Source organism: Aulonocara sp. 'chitande type north' Nkhata Bay, linkage group LG10 (genome assembly GCF_057382095.1).
Source record: "Aulonocara sp. 'chitande type north' Nkhata Bay isolate Kocher_YH1m ecotype deep benthic linkage group LG10, A_spYH_male_GT1.1, whole genome shotgun sequence".
NCBI lineage: Eukaryota > Metazoa > Chordata > Actinopteri > Cichliformes > Cichlidae > Aulonocara > Aulonocara sp. 'chitande type north' Nkhata Bay.
The window spans coordinates 22,281,847-22,297,454 of record NC_141353.1 but is presented as its reverse complement, the minus strand read 5'-3'; the positions used below and the strand labels follow the sequence as shown (position 1 = coordinate 22,297,454).

Here is a 15,608-nt window from a genome sequence, read left to right as displayed (position 1 = left end):
GGGAGGCTGGTTTGGACACGTACATTTTGTCTGCACACAGGTGCCAAAATATAAGAATCACAAGGGTCTAAAATCATTTTCTAAACTAGTTTTGTCAATTGAGCTTTTATTTTTGTATTTATCTGGCAGACATTTATTTAACATACGGTCAGAAATAACAGGAAAGTTCATATATTTCTGTCAGATAAGGAAATGTGGACTCATTGTCACCAGTACACTGGTGACGTCACTGTTTTGATAGACAACAAATAAACACAGACCAGAGAACTTGAAACTCCTCTTTGTTATAAGTTCCAGTCAAAGTAGGTGTAGACAGAACCACATAGTGTCATTATGACACACAGACATAGACACACAAAGTCAAATCAGTAAATGCCACACTGCTGCAGCTGTCAAAAAAATGTCAAAATGAACTGTAAGGTCTCTACTTGTGAACCCGCAGACGTCGACCAAGTGAAAGGTGCTATGTGTGAGTGTGTTGAGTTTAAAGTAAGTATTTTATCTGAACATTTGTACTTCATTATAACTGTGGTTAGAACAGAGATAGCACAGTTCTTAAAAACGCTGCGTTTCCTCTCCAAAAAACTGAATACGGCAGTAAAAAAAACCACAGCAATTTACACAGAAAGCCCCCGATCCAGTTTGCTGTAAATGAACTAAGCTGAGCTAACTGTTGTCTGTGGCTTCAAACAGCAAATGTTAGTTTAAATATTTATCTGAGATGTGGGAGTTGACGGCTGCTGTTTGATGAAATGAATGTAAGAAATTAACTCATTTGGTTAAACAGGTTAAAATTATAAAATTGCTTATGTTTATGCTGTGCATGAACATGGACACTACATTTCACAATGTGATTCTGATTTGTCCATCATTTCTCTTTCATCAGAAAAGAATACATACAGGACTCGTAGACTGTAAAGAAAATCTTAGCTAAACCAACACGATCCACCTTAAGCTCACTTTGGCAGCAAATGATAGTAGAAGTGCAGAGAAAATGTAAGACTGGCTGACTAAAAACAGAACTATTTCTTGAACGATTCAATAAAGATTGCATAAAACCTTCTCTGTGTGTTGTACTTATTTTACAGGACATTAAAAGTCTAACTTCAAGTCTAGTGTACATAGTTTCAGTCTATATTTTTGAAAGCAGTTTCCTCTGACAGGAAACCCACAAAACTCTGAAAGTGACACTGATCGAATGTTATGACATCTCGTGCTACGGATGAGTAGTAATTCAGCTAATTTGACCTGTTAAAAGGGTCGGGATTCTTTAATATTCTTTTGTAATTGACAGATTTGTCCAAATAAGAAGGAACATAAAAGTAAACTGCAACAGTTTAGTGTCACACCTGTGTTAAATGACCAGAATGAGTTTGTTTTCACTTTTGTCTCATTGTGGTAAAAAATATCAGATGTCTTTGAGTTGAAGCTATTGCATTTACATCCAACAGATAATACCTGTGATATAAAAAACACCCTTAAAAAAACAAAAATATTAACAGAGATTTTACCTTCTCTCTACTTTGTCTTTCTCCTGCTAAAATGATTAAGACAGCTTATATACATTAAGTAATCATGACATCCAAAAACTTGATTTAACCTCTTAACTAGAGTTTATTAACTATTAACCTTATTAACTTTATGAACTATGAAAGTATGAAGACTGTGTATCTGCCATATAGTGACATAGCCGTGCTACAGGCACCAATACATTGACAGGAAGAGAAGAAAAAAAACCCCCCACAAGACACGGTGATATTTCAGTGTCGATGCGGGCTTACATCCTGTTTCTATTCGCCATGATGTCGACAAGATTACTTCTACTTCTTTATCTGACTGGACACGTATTTGCCAAAAAATCACAAGGTAAGAGCATATGAAGATGATCGAATACGTTTTTTTAAAAAATACAAGACATTCGCAACATCGGTAGGAAGCGTCGTAAACCTGTGTCGACATCTTTGAAAGTCGATCGCTCTACTTTTGTTATATTACATTAACTTATATCCCAAACACTATCATTCAATGTATATTTGAGAAGTTATTTGTACCTTGAGATATGAATGAACACTATCTATATTAAATTCAGGTTAATGCAGAGCCTTCCTTTATTAAGCACGTTTTGTGAGAATTTCCCCTCCAGAGCACGGGGCTCTTACTTCCTTGTCTTTGAGTGTATGACTGTACTACTATCAGTCTGTTGCCCTTTGTGTAGGTTTCATATATATGCCTAACCATCATTCATCGTTTTAGGTTTTATCTTTCATTGATCTCAAATCTATCATGTTTTTTAACAGATGTGGATTGCTTGGTGGTGAATCTAGATTATGTTTCCTGCAAATGGAATAAGACCGGGACTCCTGAGGTCAACTACACCTTCTACAGCAAGTGCGTAGTTGTTGATAATAGCACCAACACATCTTTGTAATGTCTTCTAAAATTAATCAGACTATAATTAAATGTTGTACTTGAGTGAAAGATGTGATGAAAATCTATTTTACTCTCAGCATTAACAGTAAAAGACATTTTCTACCTTTTCTGAACTACAACCCCAATTCCAAAAATGTTGGGATGCTATGTGACATGAAAAGAAAAACAGAATAGAGTGGTCTCATAAGCACTATATTTTATTCACAATAGACCATAGAAAAAACTGAGAAAAAAGTTTCATTTTAAGAAAATATTAAGAAATTATTAAGAAAAATATCAACTACTTGGGTAACAGACCTGGAATATTTATTAGGCATGAAAGAAGTTCATAGTAGAAGAGTCCGGGTGTTGAAGCGGCCTGCCTGCAGTCCAGACCTTTCAACAACTGAAAACATTTAGAACATCATGAAATGAGAAATATGGCAAATAGTTTGGACTGTTGAGCAATTAGAACTAGAACTAATAAAGTATTAAACTTGAGATTACATCATATTTAAGATCATATTGATTGTATCTAAATATGATACGTCTGCATGCTTTTCTTTGTTGGAATAGTTATGTTTTTGATTCATCTACAGGTTGGGCAATGACCAATGGAAAATATGCAACCACTATTTGACAGAGAACAACGTGAACATTGGATGTAACCAGCAGGTAGATTCGGGAGATAGATTCAAAACATTTCGAACTCGACTGACAAATGGGAGCGAAAATTTTGAGAAGGGTCACGAGCTTAAAAAACAAGGTATGCATATAACCTGGTATTAACTTTGAGTTTAAAACAATAAATCAATTAATGAAGGGATCATTATTAGAATTAATGGGACGTTTTTTACACTTTACACAGTAACTTAAAGGAAAATTGCTGTTAGTGTTCTGTCATAAAAGTAAATTGGCATGCCTCCTCATGTTATTGCCTATTTGTATACTTCTCCAGTCAAGTTAAACCCACCAACCAACCTGACTGTCCTGAATGGGTCGGACTTTAATCTGTGGTTTTACTGGAACCACACTTCTCCTGCTCCCTTACACTGTGTGGAGGGTGAGGTCCGCTTCAGGACAAACAACAATAACTGGGATGTAGGTTTCTTTCATCCTTTTTAATTCATTTATTTTTTCATCTCTCTTTGTTCTCTCCCAGTCTAATGTTTTCTCAACTCCGTCTGATTTTCCAGTTCTCTAAAGTTAGCGCCGGGATACAGAAATACTGCATCAACTTGCCCTCAAGCAGTTCCCGATATGAGCTGCAAGTGCGGAACAGAATAGATGATTCCTGTGGAGAGTCCATATTCTGGAGTGACTGGAGTGAGCCTGTGGTCTGGGGATCCAACAACAGCACATGTAAAACTACTTCATAGATATTCTTAGTGGCATGGTGAAACGATGTCTGCCAGTGAGTCATCTTGGGGGGACAATTAGCTCTGCAACAAAACACTAATAATAATGATCAGTTAAAATGTTTGAACACTGCAAAGAAATCATAGGTAGATTTTGTTTCTTATTCAACAACTTTCAAACTGGGATTCAAACAATTATTAAAACTTAAGTGGCTCTAATGTTGCTTCCACACTGCACAAAACATTAGAATTAAGCATTCATACAAATAACTTCCTTCTTTTTTCTTCTTCAAAGACTCTAAAGATTTGATGTCTCCGTGGACGCCCGTGATATATCTGGTGGGTGTAATCAGTTTCATCCTGCTGGCCATGCTATTAATGCACCATGAAAGGTGAGTTTTTCCATAACTCAAATGATTGCTCTATGATCAGATCACAGATCCAGGTGGTGTACCATGTGATTTTGTGACAGCCACAGACTATAATTGCAGTGTACAATAGCACATAAAGTTGTTGTTAACTTGTATACTTTTATATATACCTACGCACTTTTATACTTACTTTTCTGTCATTTAAATATTTATCTTTTATCTGTTTTGAACTTGTGAAAACACAGTTAAAAGTCAAAAATGTATGCCCTTCTTCACATTTTTCAAAATCATCCAGTGGGCCATATTGGAGCCTTTGCCTGGCCGATTCGGGCACTCAAGCCTTAGGTTTGACACCCCGGACTTACTGTATCAGTACAGCAAATGTAAACAAATAATTAACAATTAATATATCCACTGTGCACTAGTGTATAAAATCTAGGCTGCAAAAAAACCATCAACCAAACACAAATGCAGATCACTTGTCCAAAATGAGTGCAAACGAGTGACCCAAAGAAAAGATTAAAGATCGTTTTTAGATGGTATCAAAGGCTTGTTGTCTTGTGGAAAGTTTCCATTGCACAACATCTGACAGATCTCACACAACCCAGGAAACACACAACATTTCTGAAGGCAGAAGACCACAGTACACAGAGACGCCTACAAGATTAAATTCTGGTACAGGAAGATGTGTTTTGACCAAAGATCCCTTCTAAATGATCTGTAATCATGCAAAGTTACAAACATTCCTTTTTTAATTACTGTTACCATTGCTGATGGTAACCCAGATTTTTCTCAGTTGTCAGTACAGACATCAAACCATTACACATTATTCACTATACATTCATCATAAATTGCTACCCTGAATCACCTTCATCACGCCCCTGGTTATCCCACGATGTATTAGGATCAGCTCATAGATCATTTGGATGTATTTTATAACTCTATGACTGCTTCTCTAAACAAATTAACAACAATATATACCTATAACAATAAATGCAAACACAGGGAACTTTACTGTGGCTAAATTTTATAATATGGATGCTGATAACCAAGGTCTAGCTTTGAAACTCTTACTTTCTTCAAAATTACACATTAGTTATTTGATCTATAAAAGTCTGACCTTAAATAACCTTCAAATAATACGAAAAGGAAAATGCTTGACGTTAAACACACCTGTGAAATAAGCTAAGCCTACAAAGTTTCCTTCCAGAAACACTGAAACAAATTAACCAGCAAAGCAATCAAAGAACAGACTTTACAGATAACGCAATGTGTTACACGCTGTGCATTTTGGAAACTTTTCCAAATTGACTTCATTCATTCATAAAGTTCCCGAAGTATATGTGACACGGACAGCGGCAGACTCAAAGAATATTTTAGATCAGCAATTTGACTAGATCTGAGGCCACTCTGTTGTTTAGGCCTGTCAGAACATCAGAATATCATTACATCAGTAAGGACACAGTGTAAAAATGTGCCAAACACATAGAGCTCCCTGCTGTGGCGATTACTTGTGAATATGGGGGATTATTAGCTTCCACATGACTACCATTAATTATTTTTAACAATGGTTGGAGAGACAGATTGCATTGTTAATTAATCAAAAGCTATGTATGTGTTATGGGATATTAATATTTTATTTCTAAAGATCACAGTTATCATCCATCTATGGGGGGGACTGGATCTGGAGCATTTTGCACCTTTATATCGGATGATCCTGACCTTAATGTCAAAAGCTGTCTGCCAGCCACGCTCAGTTGGAGTTCTGAAACCAACAAAGTCTAATGCAGTTGTTGCTGTTTGATGATAATGTGAATGCTAAAGATTTCCTTACCTCCCATACAGGCTCAGAATCATCCTCGTCCCTGTGGTTCCCAAGCCATCTCCATTCCTGCATAACATCGAGGTCAGTGGCATCCAGAGTTCTGTCCACTCCCTGAAATTCCCAGTCTTACAAGGGTTTTATATAGTTGTTAATATGAATTTGGAAAGCTATTGAAGTTACTGGAAGAATTAAATGGCAAATGAGCTTCTACATGGATTTTAGTAGCTTTAATGTTAACACTTGCATCAAGATTCATGACAATTAGTTCAGTAGCTGTTGATTTATGTCATTGATTGGACTAAAGAACAGCTTGGTTTACATCTTCTGGATACGTTGAATGTCTGTAGATGTTCAGGCAATCAGTTTAACAGATTTTAATATCTCTGGATCAAGAGTTGGACGAAAAGCCTGACAATAGTGCCACTTAATGGCTAAAAATAGAAATACTCTTGTGTTTGAGTGATTTTGGTCATCAAAATCTGGGGAAGCAATTATTCGTTACAAGTGAGGTTTTTTTTCTCTCTTTTTTAAGGATTGGTTTCAGTTCTCCAAAGGCCTGAAAGACAATTTTAAACCGGACTACAACGAGCGTGCCTGCCCTGTGCGTGAGTACAACTATGTCTCCCAGTCTGATGTGGTGAGCTCCGACGGCTCCACCTGCTCTGTCACCACCGACCAAACCGACTGCTCCATCGAACACGATCCAGAAGACCTGTCCGCCCCCTTTCCCTCTAACCCAGTTTCATCTGAGGAGGTGCAAAAGGCTTCTGTTTAGGAGCCATGTTTGGATTTCACAAACATGAATCAACAAACCTCCTGCCTGATTGCAAGAGATACCTTAATTTGACCAAATAAATGGTAGCCCAATAGTTACTATCAGAATAACCCCAATAATTGGTTCAGGAATTTAATTTGAACAATGCCTATTATACAGGTAAAACCAAAGCATCCGATTAAAATTTTAGAAGTTAATAAAGTTCATAAAGACTTTAATATGTTTCTAAAATCCTTGTGTAATTTATGGTTACTCTTGAAAACATTGTTTAGACTCTAAATATTTGACTAATTGAGGCTTTGACGTACGTATAATCCTTTGTTGACTTCCGAAATGAGCACCAGGAACTGTTCTCATATCCAATCCCTCAAATGGGTTTTTTTTTTAATCTTTTTTTAAATTTTTGTTTTCTTTTTAAAGCAAGAACGATTGTTAAAGTGTTAATTTGGAGAGACGCAGTATTGTATCCTGTAAGCTGGGCTGAAAGTAATTACATATTAATACATACAAGCCCAACTTTACTCAGAAAAAAGCAAGGAGTTTAACTTAAGCAGCAATGTTCCCTCTAAGCTGCGCACATGCGCAATTGCGCACTGCTGGCACGGTCTCTGCGCACAGAAATTCTGCGTTGGGCACAAAAGAAATCTAACCTGAATTGAAATTAAAATTAATACTTTAACAATTCTGTTTCGCAGTGTTAGTCAGTAAGTGACTGGGAACGATATGGGAACGATGCCACCTTATCCCATAGTCCAGCCAATAATGCGTATATGCGCAGCCAATCAACGTGGTTGACAGGCTATGACAGCGTCCTTATGTGCCGACACCGGTGTTTTAGCTAGCAAAGGGGCGTGGCTGATGTGGAGAGAAGCCACGTTAATGACAACGTGTACAACCATTGGAGATGTGAGCAGGACAGACGGAACAATTGACGGAAAAATTGGGGACTTTATAGCAGTTTTTAAATTGTGTTGATAGGCCACATAAAACCAGGGTTGTGATAAAAAATATATGAAATGTTTGGTTTTCTTCCTGAATACTGTCATTGTTTATATTTACTGCAGGAAGAAACGGTTAAATCGGCGTTTTATAAGAAAAAAGGCTCGAAAGCACTCTCCACCTGTGAGCAAAAACAAACCCCACTCCCCTTTCCTATTCGTCCAAAAAAGTACCATGTCAACCAATCAAAAATGATATGGCAACGTGGCATCTAGTTGTTAAGAAAGGGGGAAGTTTTAGGAGTGATGGCGGTGTTTTGAGATGTGAGAGATTTGCAACGTTTAGCGCAAATCTTGTGTCGTTAGTGTGTAGTGTAGTCAGTAGTTTTGTTGTGTGTGTCAGAACAATGAGGCGACTGCTGAATGTTACAGGTGTTACAGCAGTGATACATCTCCTGTTATCAGGCCTGCAGGTATCAGGCTGTTGTTCTCCTTTATCTCATAGTGGACAGAAATAATTTTTTGGAGTGACACAAATAATTTTTGTGGCATCAGATTTGATGCAGAACAGCTGATTGTTCTGTAAATAGTTTGAAATGTTTATTTAAAAACGCCTTGGCTGCATTTAAAAAATAGCTGCAAAAACGTTGTTGTTTGCCAAACTGAGTTACTTTTTTGAAGAAGTAACTATATAATTAATTGCCCAGCATTGGTCTTTATATATTGTATTTTGGAGACAGAGTTACAGGACTCTCTCCCAGACCACAGACTCATAATACAAGTAAGAGCTTTATAAAAAAAAAAAAAAAGAAAAAAAAGAAAGAAAGTTGTGTTTTCGAAATTGGAGTTCAAGTTATTTTTACTTCCAAGTGTTAACATACTACACAGGTCATGAACAAGATTTTTTTACATTTCCATTGTAAATGGGCTAAAGCAGTTAATTAAAAGTAGTCTAACATAAATGTAAACGCTGTAATTTGATTATTTTAATAAACCATGAAACTTGGATGGATTTGATGCCGGCGTGACCACAGTGCACACGTCTGATGTCGCTCACAGTGGTCCAAGGGATCGCTCAGGGAGTTTGTGCGTTCGCTCAGACATGTGAAAAATTAGAGGGAACATTGTTAAGCAGTGCAGCTATGACCAGGAGGAAAACCCACAATAAAAATAAGTAAAGGTCTTTGTGCTTCAGGGCAGCTTACAATAGCTTTTTTATTCTACTCTGAAAACTGACCTTGGAAATATTATTATATTTTTGATAAATATTCACATTTTGAGCTTACTGAAAAAAGTGTAGAAATATAAACTTACATATGTATACTTTGCTCAATAATCTTTTTTTTTGTCATATGTAAACTGTTAAAACTGTAGAATAAGTAGGGAAGAGCAAATATTGCCTGCAGATTTGGACAATTTGAAAACATGATATCTTAGGCTACGTCCACACGTACCGAGTATTTTTGAAAATGCAGATTTTTCTATGCGTTTGCACCTTTCATCCACACGTAAACGGCGTTTCGGTCACTGAAAACTGAGATTTTTAAAAACGCCTGCCAGGGTGGATATTTTCGAAAAGTCCGTTTTTGCATTTACTGTGGACGAGGAAAACGGAGAAAACGCAGCGTCAAAGGTGTGCGCCTTTTTTGACGTCACACTGTGCGCCACGTTATTGTTTCGGTGAAATGAATTTCTACAATGGCAGACTTACACAAAATACTGTTACTTGTACTCTCTGCAGTGTTTAAATGCTTACATATACACACACAGTTACTGTCCCTCCACACATAGGACTCAGTTCTGCTTCTATGCGCCATCTTTGTTTACTCTTTCCCGTCCAGGCTTCTAGACTTTATAGGCGATCTGGCTCAAGAGTTGGGAGTTCACCTTGTAATCGGAAAGTTGCCGGTTAGAGTCCCGACTTGGATAGTCTCGGTCGTTGTGTCCTTGGGCAAGACACTTCACCTACCGCCTACTGGTGGTGGCGCCAGTGTCCGGCAGCCTCGCCTCTGTCAGTGCACCCCAGGGTGGCTGTGGCTACAATGCAGTTGCCATCACCAGTGTGTGAATGAGTGGATTCACACACTGGTGCTTTGGGGTCCTTAGGGACTAGTAAAGCGCTATACAAATACAGGCCATTACTTATGATTGGCCAACATTTCTACAAGGTTAGGAATATGTCGCCACCTGTTGCTTTGGCATGTTCGTAGCAGCGTTTTCCTTCAATTTTGCGTTTAGGTGTGGACAGGATTTTTTTTTAAAAAAACACAAACGGAAAATCTCCGTTTTGAAAAATACCCGTGTAAGTGTGGAGCCTTAGCATTTTAACCAAACATCTTACTGTTACTGTTACAGTATATAAGGGAGTGGCACTCCAATTTCGTTGTACTCTGTACAATGACAATAAAGGCTATTCTATTCTATTCTATTCTATATCATTGAATGATACAATCGTTTACTCGCTAATAGTGTTATTGTAAAACTTATGCCGAAAATGTTTTGTAACAGACAAACAAATAGATGTGTTTTGCCATCATTCATACTCTTCTAATATCACACTTTGTCATTAGTTAACAACCAAATTATCATTTTGTTGATTTAAAAAAATCGTTTTATCATTTTTATAAACATGTGTAACTGCTATGTTCTTTCTCAAAACATTGAGAAAACAATAATTTCCTCTACCTGTATACAAATATAACTTCAATGATATCTATTTAAAACAATTTTGTTGTACTTTTTCTTTGCCTTAATGTTTTTGTTACCTTTATTTTTGTGTCATATATATTTTTTTGCTAGCTTGCACATTACCTCTCTCTGGTCCTTGTACGTCTCTACTTCTGTTTTTTTTTTTTTTTTTACATAAATAAATAAATACAAATACTGTGTTTTGTTTTGTGTTTTTTCATCAAAACTTTAGTCCTGTGAATTGCTCTACTGTAGCGATGGGTATAAAAGAAACCCAGTACAATCAGCAATATCTGTGTGTCCATTAGAGGGAGTGCGGAGTGTCCCGCACAGTACGGAACTGAGTCAACGCATTTTTCTGATTCAAGAAGGGTAGGGTAGGGCGCAAGGCGGCTGGCCCCCGCAAAGAGAGCTACACAAGTCGGCTACTTCCCCAGCTGAAGCGGTCAGCTATCGAAAGCAGTTGATGTCTTCAGATGACATTTAAGACTTCACTGTGTATTTAGTTGGTTTGACGCTAATTCTCCGTTGGTCGTCTGAAAATCACAACCCGACAAAATGTCAGATCCTGTGGTGGCCGACACTCGCCGGTTGAATTCCAAGCCCCAGGACCTGACTGATGCTTACGGTCCCCCCAGCAATTTCCTGGAGATAGACGTTTATGATCCACAAATCGTTGGAGTCGGACGGGGCCGTTACACAACTTACGAAGTTCGCATGAGGGTAGGTATCGAGGCGTAAACCTCAAACACCTTGCAGCATTAGCTTTTGGCGCTAAGCTAACTCTTAATTACAGTACCGATGCTAGCCAGTTAGCCACGGTCACCGTGCCGTTACGTTGTCGCTATTCGTCGTAGAGTAGCTCGAGGTGGGGCGCGAGTAAAAATCGAGCAGCTGGGACTGTCAGCGGCCTAGCTAACATGTAGAAGTTTCTTGAAGGTATGCTAAGGTGCAATTACGGGAATGTAAGCAGTGTCACTAGTTCAAAGTCAGTACCGTAGTTTTTCCTCAGCTTACAGTATTGTTTGTGAGCTAGTCTGCGTTAAGTAAAAGGAAACTAAATAAAACATTAAAACAAAACCAGGAATTTCCAGCAGACTCCGGGAAGCTAACTGCTAGCTATATGTGATAATGCGCTGTAAAGTAAATTAAGACTGATTTAATGTTACATTGTTTGTCTGTCTGGATTTCTAGAGCTAAATACATCAGTGGATAGTATCTGGATATATGAAGGAGTAACCAAACGTTATTCGTACATATTCTTCGACAGTTTCATATTGATATTCAGAGAAAAGCTGAATGAAAAAGGCTAACAGTGTTGGTGTTTTTCTAAAAACCGTAGAGCAAAACGCATAAAAGTGTTTTGTGATTATTGAAATATGAAGAGGTCGAGTTAAATGTTGGGTTTTTTCTATAGTGTTGCAAGGAAGTTTACGGTTCTCTGTAAAGTGGCTTTTATTTGACTGTTGTGAAATTGTGTAAGTCAAATGTAATGTAACAGTCACAAGTTTTAACTAACTTGTTCACTAGAAAGACGGCTAAGCTTAAAAGAATGTGAGACGTGGGAAATCACTAACACAGCTAATTCTAAGGACGTTTCAGGAAGCTGATTCAGTGACACAACACAGACGCACTATAATTGTGTAATTGAATGTTAACGTGCCTGCCTTTCCTGCAAATCATCATTTTGTGGCACTGTGGAGAGTCTGCCTTGCACAATATGAACAACTTACTGTTCTCAGTGCTTGAAAATTGTAATAGACCATGGTAGGGAAGATTGGGTCAGGGGCCTGTGGTTAACTAATAATTACCAAAAAGCCATATCAGTCCAATTAACCCTCACTGGGATCAATAGTGGAAAGCAGAGGGTCGCTGCAGTCATAATCTGTGCTTTTACAAGTGGCTTTAATTGCTTTTCAAATAAACAAAGTATAGATAAATTTTTTTCTGTACAGAACAAACCTTTGCCAGTTATTAGCAGATCTGATTTGTAGCCAGATAAAAGATGAGTTAAAGCTTTTAGTGAAATAGGGGAAGAAAACTGATAATAGTTGGAATTGTAGTGTAGGTCCTTTCCTTACATATCAGTTGCCATCTCATGCAGATGATTGAATTTCAAATTAACCAACATGTTTTGTTTTTTGCCTTCTCTTTGTAGACGAACCTTCCCATTTTCAAATTAAAGGACTCCTGTGTGAGGAGAAGATACAGCGACTTTGAGTGGTTAAAGAATGAGCTGGAAAGAGACAGTAAGGTGAGTGAATAATAATTAACAATGTAAGTGCAGAGATTGCATTGTGTGACTTGACCATATAAAATAAGTAATCTGATTATTATTATTTTCTGAAACAAAAATATGGTGATTAAAATGTTTACATGCGCTTGCACGGCTATTCTACATGAAATTGTTATGAGGGCCCAAATTTGGCAGTGGAAATGTCTACGGTGTTGACTTTGTTTCATGTTGAGTGTGGACTTTTTTCTCCTTCTTTTTTCTTTTTTTTTTTCTGTTCTTTGTGTCGACCCCTGCCTCCTTCAGATTGTTGTACCACCTCTGCCGGGCAAGGCCCTGAAGAGACAGTTGCCCTTTCGCAGTGATGAGGGTCTTTTTGACGAGTCATTCATTGAGGAGCGAAGATCGGGCCTGGAGCAGTTTATCAACAGGTCAGTTAGTCACAAAATTACATTATAGGCGGGAGTCTTGGGTGGAGGGAGACGCGAGCAAGACTTCATTGTGTTTTTTCTATCGCTGAACTTGTATCAAAGCCATTGCTGTCGTTTCTTTAAGTTTTTCTATCCACTTTAGTGAGCTGTTTGTTGTCAAAATTGTGTAGCCCAACACAAGGCTTAATCTAATCTGTGCCTGGGAAAGGAGAACCAAGCAACAAATCCATGGCTGCTTTTCCACAGCGTTCCTGAAAAGCATTTTAAAATGAGCAGAGAGTGAGTTTACAATGTTTGTTTCTGTGTTTCTGTATAGAATTGCAGGTCACCCCTTGGCCCAGAACGAGCGCTGTCTTCACATGTTTCTTCAAGAGGAAACCATTGACCGTAACTACATTCCTGGAAAAGTACGACACTAGGGTTATTGAGGGATACGGGCAGTTGGGGGTTAAACTGTTGGGGCTGTAGAACGGACTGCCTCTTGCCTTCTCTTCCCTCCTAACTTCTCTTAATCTCTCTCTTTGTCTGTCTCTTTCTTTCACTCTGTGGATATTATTGCAAAGTCATATCGTCTTTATCTTGGAGTTAGAGCATGAACTTTGGCAACACATAGAACATGTTGACGATGTTTCAGACAACTTTGACTCCTCTCTTCCGTGTGCGTTTATTTTATAACTGTATATTAAGAAAAGCACCTGTCAGTAGCATTCATAATATCGTTAATATTTGGCACTAAATAGTAATTTGCAGGAATGGAAACGGTGTACGATACATTCAGACTTTCCACAGATGAGTGTCATATATTCATGATTGTAATATAATGTGAATAAAGTAGAATAACGTCTAAATATGTGTGCTGGAGCTAATGTGTACCATAAGGATGCATGCAGACTGTAAATGAGAATTCTGATCCTGTTTTGTTCTTTGTTTTATTTTTTAGGTATGAATGAAGTAAGTTTGCTTTATTTTATTCTGTCTCTAAGAGCTTTCTGGAATTAAAGGTGGTTGCATGGGCACTAACAAGACCAAAGGCGATAGTTCACAAATACTTCAGTAAAACAAAACTTAATACCACATGTTAACAGAGATCTGACTGCAATCTGTCATTTCACTTTGTAAGTACAGCCAGACGTGGTCTCTGGTGCATTATAAAAACATGTTATTCCCCCCCCCCCAAAAAAAAAAAGGATAATGTGATTGTGGTGTGTTGCAAAGGTGACGGTACTCTGCAAGCCAGTTTTCAAGCGTTTCTTTTCTAACAGTAACCACTAATGTAAATGGGGTTTAATAAGAGTGCTGAAGTTAAAGTGTTTCTTCTAAACTGGCTTGCAGATGTTTCTCATTCCACAAATATCAGGCCAGTGGAAAGACAAACCACCACTAGTATATGAGTTATGTGAACTATTGTTTAATAGGGATTAAATACTGTACATCACCTACAACCTCAGCTCTTTTAAGACATTTCTTGTCAAACTAATTCAGATACACTGTCATTATCAATCACACTAATCCCTGGCTGCATGGCACACTTGCACGCTTTCTTTGCAGTACATTTGTGTTAGCCTCGCTGATCAAACTCTTACACGACTCTGATCACAGTTATGTTGCTATACCTGTTGATTCTGATCTATTTTTTTTTCTTTTTTTTTTTTTGTTAAGATGGTTTTTTTTGTTTTTTTTTCTTTTCAGACTTGGATACTGTACATTTGTACAGAAATATCTACGTCTGAAAAACAAATCGGCCAATTGTACCATCATGTAAACCTTGACACAATATGTCCTGCATTTTGTGTACCAATCAAATGTTTACATGTGCAGTTCATTAGACAAAGTTTATGACTAATGAACTAAATCAGTTGAAGTTATTGTCCATACATATGGCAGCAAAAAAAAAGCTGCTTATTGGTCACATAAGTCTTAAAACGGACAGCATCATGGCATATTTTGCGCCCCCCCCCCCCCCCCCCCCCCCAAAAAAAAAAAAAAAAAAAAAACTACGTTGCATGATGCTTGTTGGTGGCATGTGCTGCACAGAAGCTCAGGAAAGCACTTCGCTTATGGAAACTGCATGAACTCCTCTGTAATGTACCATGTTAAGCTTGTATTAGATTTGCAATCACAACTTCTTTACCTGCCTGACTGATTGAATAAGAGTCACTTATCTTTCAGTCCAGAAAGGTTTTAGAGTAGAAATGGTTCTCCTGATCTCCCGATGCAAGTAAAGAGTAGAAGTTTGCACGTCCAGGGTAATTCCTTATTATTGCCTTATATATCTATACTACTATTAAATGACAGACACCCCAGTGTTGCACTTCTCTTCAGTGTTTTGTTTTTTGTTTTTACTGTTTGGCTGTAAAGCTCAAGCAACTCTAAAAACTGCATGGTACAGATTAAACGGGTCTGTCTTGTAAGTGAGACGTTGAGTCTCAACGGGACTACCTGTGTAAATAAACGTTTAAAATGTAATGATGAATGAAAGTAATGATGATCTGAGAAAAGCTTAGTTGGTGAAAAATGATGCAAAAGAACAGGAGCTGTCATACTGTATGGACCCAGCCTCATCTGGTCATCATGTGATGC

General features: G+C 37.8%; 2 protein-coding genes across 3 annotated transcripts; both read left to right on the top strand.

Moving 5' to 3' along the window:
* The first annotated feature begins 1,749 nt into the window (after positions 1-1,749).
* On the top strand, positions 1,750-10,562 carry LOC147320896 (cytokine receptor common subunit gamma-like). Its single transcript, XM_086309140.1, has 8 exons — positions 1,750-1,866; positions 2,298-2,388; positions 3,009-3,175; positions 3,368-3,510; positions 3,606-3,771; positions 4,063-4,159; positions 5,984-6,044; positions 6,496-10,562. Exons 1-8 carry the CDS (start codon positions 1,770-1,772, stop codon positions 6,736-6,738), a joined length of 1,065 nt encoding a protein of 354 aa, XP_086165266.1. The 5' UTR covers positions 1,750-1,769; the 3' UTR covers positions 6,739-10,562.
* Positions 10,563-10,698: 136 nt separating this feature from the next.
* On the top strand, positions 10,699-14,990 carry LOC147320895 (sorting nexin-12). Of its 2 annotated transcripts, XM_086309142.1 has the most exons (5): positions 10,699-11,087; positions 12,523-12,618; positions 12,904-13,028; positions 13,345-13,435; positions 13,969-14,990. In XM_086309142.1, the coding sequence occupies exons 1-5, from the start codon at positions 10,923-10,925 to the stop codon at positions 13,972-13,974; spliced, it is 483 nt and encodes a 160-aa protein (XP_086165268.1). In that variant the 5' UTR covers positions 10,699-10,922; the 3' UTR covers positions 13,975-14,990. The 2 variants fall into 2 exon arrangements, with proteins under 2 accessions (XP_086165268.1, XP_086165267.1); XM_086309141.1 differs by lacking the exon at positions 13,969-14,990 and having other exon boundaries at positions 13,345-13,952.
* Positions 14,991-15,608: the final 618 nt, after the last annotated feature.